Raw genomic sequence first — 10164 nt, 5'->3', positions numbered from 1 at the left:
TATATATTATTTTATTATTATTTTTTTTTTTTTTGCATTGTAACTATAATTGCTAAGTCAATGTTGTTATCAATGTAAGTGTATATCCAAAGCGATCTTGTCAACTGCATGATATGCGTTGTGATAATAACGCCTGTTTATGAGTTATTCTAATCATACTTTTTTTGTCAGTACTACACCACAATTTCAACTGTTTCAAATGTAAAGGCATAACTTGTCTAATTTCTTGTTTGTTATATTCAGAAGAGGCAGCTCGCATCAAGAATGGTGACTTCTTAGGTTGTAATGTCACTACTCGACAAAACATAGTCCTTAAAAGGAGTTATTAATTAATAGTTCACTGAGCTTCAAATTAAGTAGTGTTCGAACCGGTTTGTTATGAACGTTTAATGTACAATTTTTCTTAAGAGCTTACAACGCTCTAAAAGCGACGCACAATGAATCATTATAAACTATTTAAAGAGACTTAGACAACACGTCGCCCATCGTACAGAAAATTGAATAAAACAATGCAAATTGCCATTTCGGATCTGTAGTTATTTGAAAACGATGTTTCGAATTTCCAGCACAGACATGCGGTAGATTGGAAATAATATTTTCAGTTACTGTTTCACATTTGGATAGTTTTGGTGACGATATTTGGAACTACCAGTGCAGATCTACAGTAGTTTGGAAATGACATTTGAAATTATTGTTTCAGATCTATGAAAGTTTGGAAATAATATTTGAAATTGCTGTTTCAGATCTATGAAAGTTTGGAAATGACATTTGAAATTGATGTTTCAGATTTACAGTAGTTTGGAAATGACATTTCAAATTGCTATTTCAGATCTACGGTAGTTTGGGAATGACATTTCAAATTGCTGTTTCAGATCTACAGTAGTTTGGGAATGACATTTCAAATTGCTGTTTCAGATCTACGGTAGTTTGGGAATGACATTTCAAACTGCTGTTTCAGATCTACGGTAGTTTGGGAATGATACCGTAGATCTGAAACAGTAATTTGAAATGTCATTTCCAAACTACCGTAGATCTGAAACAGTAATTTGAAATGTTTGGAAATGATATTTCAGATTGCTGTTTCAGATCTACGGTAGTTTGGGAATAACATTTCAAACTGCTGTTTCAGATCTACGGTAGTTTGGAAATGACATTTCAAATTACTGTTTCAGATCTACGGTAGTTTGGGAATGACATTTCAAACTGCTGTTTCAGATCTACGGTAGTTTGGAAATGACATTTCAAACTGCTGTTTCAGATCTACGGTAGTTTGGAAATGACATTTCAAATTGCTATTTCAGATCTACGGTAGTTTGGAAATGATATTTCAGATTGCTGTTTCAGATCTACGGTAGTTTGGAAATGATATTTCAGATTGCTGTTTCAGATCTACGGTAATTTGGAAATTACAGTCTTTACTACTAGCCTACTAGTCTTTAGTTGTTTAGAGTCGACGTTTCAGGTGTTAATGCAGGTTTCAACAGATCTACATAAACAGTTTATAAACACCTTCTGTAGACTATTGAGTCTTCTTACATTATCCAAAACGTATAATTGCCCACTGGCTACTAAAACTTTTTGAATCAAGATAAAATGTGTAGTTTTACATGCAAATTTGTCAATTTTTCCATGACTTGAACTTACATGTATCTATAAAAACAACCCAGTCACAAACAATATATATATTTATATATAAAGAAAGATTGAGAGAGTTTTCAAAGGAAGTAAGCTGTGGAACTATAGAGAATGCCAAATAATGAAGATGGAGAGAGTTCTCAAAGGAAGTAAGCTGTGGAACTATAGAGAATGCCAAATAATAACAGTGGAGAGAGTTCTCAAAGGAAGTAAGCTGTGGAACTATAGAGAATGCTAAATAATGACTACGAAATCGATTCGAATAAAACCTTTTCCTATTTACGAGTGAAAGAGCGATTTTTTTTTTCGTATGTGTATATGTATATATGTTGCCTGCGTGAAGTATTTTTATATATACACAAAATATGTATATATTTATATGTTATTCATATAAGGGTATGATTTTATATTTGCTCCCTCCTAATTTAAAAGATAAACGCTGCCATGCCAACCAAAAACTGTGGTTTTCCAGTAGAAACTCTCACGAGCTCAGCTCTGTCGATGACGTAAGTGCTATAATTTATAACTGAGTACACGTGTCTTTAATACGAGCTTACTTGCCAGTTTTGTTTTGTTTTTTCTCTCAGAGGGCTGTATATTTGTGCTTATGAGTTAAAGAAGGGATTAAGAGTGTGACAAACACAACTTTAAAGTACGAGTATCTAACGTAACGTCAAGCTCATACTTACCGACGTAAACATATCCCTCGCCTTGTCTTCCAGAGTGCTCACGAACTCCTGTTCAAGTCTCAACATGTCCACGAATGCTATCTGGCCACCTAAGAAGTCGTAAGCGCTACATGGCTCCTGAAGCTTCCGGGAGAAAGATTGCTCAGAAATCAGAAGCCTGTCGTTCTTCTTGAGGACAGGATTACTAGTCACGTGTCCAAAGACGAGGAGGGCGATGAATAAATCTGTGACAGAAAAAAAATAAAAAGGCTTAATTTATGACATACGATATAAGTTACTTATTTATATAATCAGTTATTATAACTGATGTGACGTCACTTTTTATCACCCTCCCTCTGTCGAATTTTCTAAGTTTTTAACATTGATTTTTTTAAAAATAAATACAAGATTTCTTAATTTTAACACTCGTCTCTGATTTTAAAAAAAATCGTGTTCCAAACATTTTTATGTTTTGCGACGAAACAATCACATTGTATGTTTAAAAGTAAACTCTATGAAGAGATTGATGAAGTGGCAATGGGTTCGAGCCTTGCTCTTGACCATGCTAATCTTTTTCTTCGGTTACAATCCTGCCTTGTATATTACAGTAAATAATTTGATTAAATTTTTGTGGTGTTTAACAATGTTGAATGGGTTAAGGAATTTTTCCACTTTTCAAATATAATGTTGACTGTGGAACATCATTAGAATGACATTGTTAAATGTTCGTGTTTTGAACAACCAGGGTATACTTAATGGTATCATAAACACACTTTCACTGAAATTTACTCGTGTTTTTGAAAGTTTCGTTCCTTTCATCTTCAGAGAAAATCTGGTTAAACCCCTGTCATCCGGGGTCTTTTAAGATATCAGGAAATAAAAACGTTTTGAAGGAGAAGTCGAGAACAATAAATAATTGTTATATGTTCCAAAGAAAACTGCTACTTTAAGCATGCTCTACGTGATTGGGAAGAAGAAAATCAACCAACAGTTATGTCTACAAGGTGTCTTTTAATACAGAGTCTAGGTGAACTTTGAAGAGAAACATCGGTGCAACCAGGAGTGTATTAGATAAACCACTAGGTGGATCTGCCATTCGAATGAAATAAAACTGTAACACTAAAAAATTACAATACTAGTAAATGCTATCAACCACTGTCTAAATGAGTTTGATGTTAGGCCTAACTCCATTTTTTCCAGCGTTATTATCCATTCTAGGGAATAATTCCAACGTAGAATGTTAGAATATCTTGTTGTTAAGCAAAGACAACTAAAAGCTCTTAGCCGGAAGATGAACCTCACTATCACTTCATCTTAGCCGGAAGATGAACTCCACTATCACTTCATCGTTAGCCAGAAGATGAACTCCACTATCATTACATCTTAGCCGGAAGATGAACCTCACTACCACTTCATCTTAGCCGGAAGATGAACTCCACTATCACTTCATCTTCAGCCGGAAGATGAACTCCACTACCACTTCATCTTCAGCCGGAAGATGAACTCCACTACCACTTCATCTTAGCCGGAAGATGAACTCCACTACCACTTCCTATTAGCCGGAAGATGAACTCCACTACCACTTCCTATTAGCCGGAAGATGAACTCCACTACCACTTCATATTAGCCAGAAGATTCACTCCACTACCACTTCATATTAGCCAGAAGATGAACCCCACTACCACTTCATCTTAGCCGGAAGATGAACCTCACTACCACTTCATATTAGCCGGAAGATGAACTCCACTACCACTTCATATTAGCCGGAAGATAAACTCCACTATCACTTCATATTAGCCGGAAGATAAACTCCACTATCACTTCATATTAGCCGGAAGATAAACTCCACTATCGATTTCAACCATAAGGGTTCTGACGGATTATAAGGCTAAACATCGGGGTTCGATACTCGCAATGGCAAGAGCTTTGTGTTCAACAACAACAAGCAAACCTTAACGAAAAGGGAAGTATCTAGATTTTTATATTGTATTTTACAGAAAAATAAGGTTTCACAAAAGCTAGCGATTCTGGAGAGAAATTAAATACAGAAAAAAAAATCACAGTCCACATGAGAAGATGACAGAGAAACTTTTACGCGAATAGTTTATTGTATAAAAACCACAAATTAATTACACATTACTGAAATTAATATTCAGTAAGTGTAACAAATGATCAACTAGGGTCGGCACGTCGAGTACGTCGTTATCAAAACACACATCACAACAATATTTATATATATTGTTACGTCTCCGTTTGTTAATGAACTTTCCGTAACTTCGTTCCGACGAAACTTAAGCGACACAAGTCCTTTCTTAATAAAACTGGTTTATTATTTCCGAATATAACTTTACCAATACACTCAACTTCAACAATCGCGCTAAACAAACGCTGTAACGTCTCTCGTGCTCTCTGACTGCAGTTCAATTACTCACTGTCTACACACACATTACAATATCCCCTCCTCTCGCGTCACGTTGTCCCCTCTTATATATACCCGCCTACCCTATCTAGTAAATACTAGAGCATTCATGAAAAAACAAGATAGTTCTAGATAATAGAAGGCGCCACACCAGTCACGTGACCTCGATGACGCAGCAATATATTGTATTAGATTCTATCTCTAATTTACTGTTTATAAGCCTATTTCTATTTTTATATATATTTCAACTTATTCTCTATTGCAAAAAAAAAAAATTGAATATGTTTAGATAAACAAACGTTCGAAGAAACACGGTATCATTAACAAAAAGTAATTAGTATGCATAAATTATGTACATCATTTGGCTTAACAAGAACAAGTCAAGCTTCCATTGGTCAATAAATAAGGTTTGAATGTTTAAAAACTAGAACTGTTTTATAAATCCATAGAATTTATAAAAAAAAGATCGTTAGCTTTACACTAAGAAGGTTAATAAATTTGAACACTATTACGAATTCCAGTTACAAGTGTATGAAGCATATACATGTAATATCACTGTTCCTGCACTTATTACCATAATTATCGTTTTAGTGATATCCTTGTGAATCATGGTCAATCATAATTAACTTTATAACTCCAGTCAACAGTCAGAACAACCCGACCTTCTTCTAGCCAGTGATTATTTAAAAGAAACAGAGTGTAAGCTGCGTAAAATTACTAAGATTACTCGTACTGTTTCTGCAAACCTCTTACAGAGCTACTGGTATAACAGAATCCAGCGAAGAAACTCAAGTCGGCCTTGAGACACGTGTCAAAACTTTTACTTCCACGTGTCTTTCAACTACCCGAGTTCAGTCAGTCAACAGTGCATTATGTCATATGGTGAGTAAATTCCATGGAAAATTTAAAGGTGAAATCAACACGGCTTTCCACGTCACACTCCTGAAACATCACTGTCTCTCAGACACCTATTGGATGACAATGCTACGTCAGCTTCGGCGTTCAATGTCGCTATTAACTAATAACTTAAATTTATCCAAGTTCAGTAAAAAAAAATTGCGGTATTAACGCCGAAAGCTAGAGGAAAATTGGAATCCAATAGAAACCTAAAATTTATTATCAAAATCATGTTAACAGCAACTGTTATTTATTTACACATTTCTGTTAATTTGTCCATTTAGAATACAAATTCAGAGACGTGTAAAATATTAACACCAGGTGTAGTATAGTTTATCTTACATGAACACCATGTGCTGTACAGTTTATCTTACATGAACACCACGTGTCGTACAGTTTATCTTACATGAACACCGCGTGTAGTATAGTTTATCTTACATGAACACCGCGTGTCGTACAGTTCGTCTTACATGAACACCGCGTGTAGTACAGTTTATCTTACATGAACACCGCGTGTAGTACAGTTTATCTTACATGAACACCACGTGTAGTATAGTTTATCTTACATGAACACCGCGTGTAGTATAGTTTATCTTACATGAACACCGCGTGTCGTACAGTTCGTCTTACATGAACACCGCGTGTAGTACAGTTTATCTTACATGAACACCACGTGTAGTATAGTTTATCTTACATGAACACCACGTGTCGTACAGTTCATCTTACATGAACACCGCGTGTCGTACAGTTTATCTTACATGAACACCGCGTGTCGTACAGTTTATCTTACATGAACACCACGTGTAGTATAGTTTATCTTACATGAACACCACGTGTCGTACAGTTCATCTTACATGAACACCACGTGTAGTATAGTTTATCTTACATGAACACCACGTGTCGTACAGTTCATCTTACATGAACACCACGTGTAGTACAGTTTATAAATCAATAAATGCAGAATTCTTTTTAATCACATAAAAATAGCGGGCTCTCCAACACACTGACGTAAACGGAGTGAAATCTCATAATTTCAAAACTGCAATAGATTCATACCCGAGGAAGACCATAACCTCCATTAGGACCATGCCAGAGTGTAAAAAACGTTCTAACATAATCCTAATATGAACTGCTAGACTAGAGAGAATGCACCCACAAACCTGGGATACTGCTACCAAGGGCTGTCTCGGAACGAATCTGAACGGCCCCAAAGTGAAAAGCGTGTTCTTTTGTTCTGCAAGATTCTGCATAGTTTTTAAACATGAAAAATCGCTCTACGTTTTATAGTTTTTAAACATGAAAAGTTGCTGTATGTTTTATAGTTTTTTAAACATTAAAAATTGCTCTAAGTTTTATAGTTTTTAAACATGAAAAGTTGCTGTAAGTTCATAGTTTTTAAACATGAAAAATCGCTCTACGTTTTATAGTTTTTAAACATGAAAAATTGCTCTAAGTTTTATAGTTTTTAAACATGAAAAGTTGCTGTAAGTTTATAGTTTTTAAACATGAAAAGTTGCTGTAAGTTCATAGTTTTTAAACATGAAAAGTTGCTGTAAGTTTTATAGTTTTTAAACATGAAAAGTTGCTGTAAGTTTCATAATTTAACGAAAATTTAATATTAGAGCTCCGAACAATTCAACTTTTGTTCTTATCGTCTCACCTCTTACAGAGAAATTTTCATTTGAAAATTAGCCCCTCCCCTCCCCTCCGTTTCCTTTTTTTTTTAAAAACTTCGGTGAACTTCAGTTGCCTCTTGTAAATTATTTTATTCATATAAGCCCCATTTTCAGTTCTTGGCTATTCAATATACACTGGGGGGGGGGGATGTCCAAAAGTCATGTTTACCCTAGTATTAATTGCAAGGACCGGTTTGATATTAACATGAAATACAAACTCTGTGGTTGCAGTCACGATGGTTTCTGTTGAAGTTACAGAATCAGAAAGACAGGTCGTCCAGAAATTTTAGAATCCAGTCAAAAGATAACAAGAAAACTCCAAAGTATAGAAGGGATATCTTCATTGTCTTAGAGCGTTCAGTGATCTACAGACTTCTAAACAAACGACAAGGAACATTTATTGTTGTTTATACTAAGAGTACAGAGTCCAAGAGGTCATGAACCCATTCTCATGGTTTTCAAAAGTAGCCTTGTTTCGAAGTTTCGTTACGTTTCTTGGAGCAAAGTTTTAGCGTTTTTTTTTGTCATTTCTGCACGATTTTAGGGTTAAAGATTTAACTGTTACTGAAACCATAACTAAAAGGAAATATATATTTTTACTTCTACCACTATCACTGATTTTCTGTTCTTTAGACTAAGTACCACGTAACGTAACTAGAAACATGCTGAAGTACCACGTAACGTAACTAGAAACAGGCTGAAGTACCACGTAACGTAACAAGAAACATGCTGAAGTACCACGTGACGTAACAAGAAACAGGCTGGGGTGTCACGTGACGTTAAAAAGAAACATGCTGAAGTACCACGTAACGTAACAAGAAACATGCTGAAGTACCACGTAACGTAACTAGAAACATGCTGAAGTACCACGTAACGTAACAAGAAACATGCTGAAGTACCACGTGACGTAACAAGAAACAGGCTGGGGTATCACGTGACGTTAAAAGAAACATGCTGAAGTACCACGTGACGTAACAAGAAAACAGGCTGAAGTGCCACGTGACGTAACAAGAAACAGGCTGGGGTGTCACGTGAGGTTAAAAAGAAACAGTCTGAAGTACCACGTGACGAAGAACTCTGAAAGCTTGTAGGTTTAAATAAAATTTTATATTTGTTTAAACAATATTATAACAATGATTTATCAATCGTTCATTCTTATTGGTTCAAATGTTCCTCCATTTCTCAGATATAACTAATGTGATATAAATAGTGTGTTAGAGAAAGGAGCTTCACACGCCGCCGACAGTAATATGTGGAGTTATAGTTTTAACGACGTCTTCAGACGAATTTCAATAAATTGCGGATCTCCCACAAAGCGATCAAGATTCTGCATAGTTTTTAAACATGAAAAATTGCTGTAAGTTCATAGTTTTTAAACATGAAAATTTGCTGTAAGTTTTATAATTTTTAAACATGAAAATTTGCTGTAAGTTTCATAATTTTTAAACATGAAAATTTGCTGTAAGTTTCATAATTTTAAAACATGAAAAATTGCTGTAAGTTTCATAGTTTTTAAACATGAAAAGTTGCTGTAAGTTTCATAATTTTTAAACATGAATAATTGCTGTAAGTTTTATGGTTTTTAAACATGAATAACTTCTGTAAGTTTTAAGTAAAAGAAAAGCTTTATTGTTTACTGGATCTTACTACATGAATAGGTAAGGACGTGGCCTACTAATGGTCAGCGTGCCCAGACCGTGAATCTGCGGATACATGGTTCGCATCACAATCCATTAAAACCCCGCTTCGTGTTTTTATGGTCGCAGGCGGGCTATAGATCGCACAAAACCCCTTTATTCGATCAGATAATAGTAACCCAAGAGTTCGGCGGTGAGTGCTGTTGACTAGCTGTTTCCCTTTTAGTCTGTCACCTTAGCCGTCGTGTAACTTTGCGTAAAAGTTATGAAACGAATAATATCACGAATTCTTGCATAATGAGCCTGAAAGACTGGCCAGTTTAAGCCTATACGACGTTAAAAAAAAATCGAACGTACAGAGTCTAAAATGTTGTTAATAAGCGTAAACAGCGGATACTTACTCACTGATCGCTGGATTGTGTCCATGTAATGTTTCGGAGGTTATCGAGAAGAAAAGAGAATACAAAAACACAGTACCAACTTTCTTGTTACATTAAAACCCATCCCCACAATTACGTTTACTCCCAGTACAGGGGGCGTATATCTCAGCGGGCAATGCTGTTTCAGCTCGTGTTTGTAACATCTTGCTTGTTATAGAACTTCCTAATCTGAGAAGAAATTCCAGGAGACTATGCGCGTGGCATTGGCTTAGAATAAACAGACTTAATCCGGTTAATTCAAGAAAGTTATCTATACCAAATCTGGCAGAACAATTACACTGGTCGACAAAATCAGAATTTTCAGCAGTTATTTAACTGAGTTTTCAGCAGTTAGTTAACAGAATTTTCAGCAGTTATTTAACTGAGTTTTCAGCAGTTAGTTAACTGAGTTTCAGCAGTTAGTTAACTGAGTTTTCAGCAGTTATTTAACTGAGTTTCAGCAGTTAGTTAACTGAGTTTTCAGCAGTTATTTAACTGAGTTTTCAGCAGATAGTTAACTGAGTTTTCAGCAGTTAGTTAACTGAGTTTTCAGCAGATAGTTAACTGAGTTTCAGCAGTTATTTAACTGAGTTTTCAGCAGTTAGTTAACTGAGTTTTCAGCAGATAGTTAACTGAGTTTTCAGCAGATAGTTAACTGAGTTTTCAGCAGATAGTTAACTGAGTTTCAGCAGTTAGTTAACAGAGTTTTCAGCAGTTATTTAACAGAGTTTTCAGCAGATAGTTAACTGAGTTTTCAGCAGTTAGTTAACTGAGTTTTCAGCAGTTAGTTAACAGAGTTTTCAGCAGTTATTT

At 35.3% G+C, this 10164-nt stretch overlaps 1 protein-coding gene across 1 annotated transcript in view; it reads right to left on the bottom strand.

The window, feature by feature from the left end:
• The window catches only part of LOC111088723, a 24124-nt gene extending 17242 nt beyond the window's left edge, over nucleotides 1–6882 (bottom strand). The window contains exons 1-2 of the mRNA XM_022399581.1: nucleotides 6780–6882; nucleotides 2325–2548 (exon numbers count right to left, since the gene is read on the bottom strand). Coding sequence (XP_022255289.1) covers nucleotides 2325–2548; nucleotides 6780–6882 — 327 coding nt within the window. The remainder of the gene's footprint in view (nucleotides 1–2324; nucleotides 2549–6779) is intronic.
• Between the last annotated feature and the right edge of the window lie 3282 nt (nucleotides 6883–10164).

This window comes from Limulus polyphemus, unplaced genomic scaffold (genome assembly GCF_000517525.1).
Source record: "Limulus polyphemus unplaced genomic scaffold, Limulus_polyphemus-2.1.2 Scaffold4302, whole genome shotgun sequence".
In the NCBI taxonomy this organism is placed as follows: domain Eukaryota; kingdom Metazoa; phylum Arthropoda; class Merostomata; order Xiphosura; family Limulidae; genus Limulus; species Limulus polyphemus.
The sequence above is the reverse complement of the archived record's forward strand: the minus strand, read 5'-3'. Positions and strand labels throughout refer to the sequence as shown.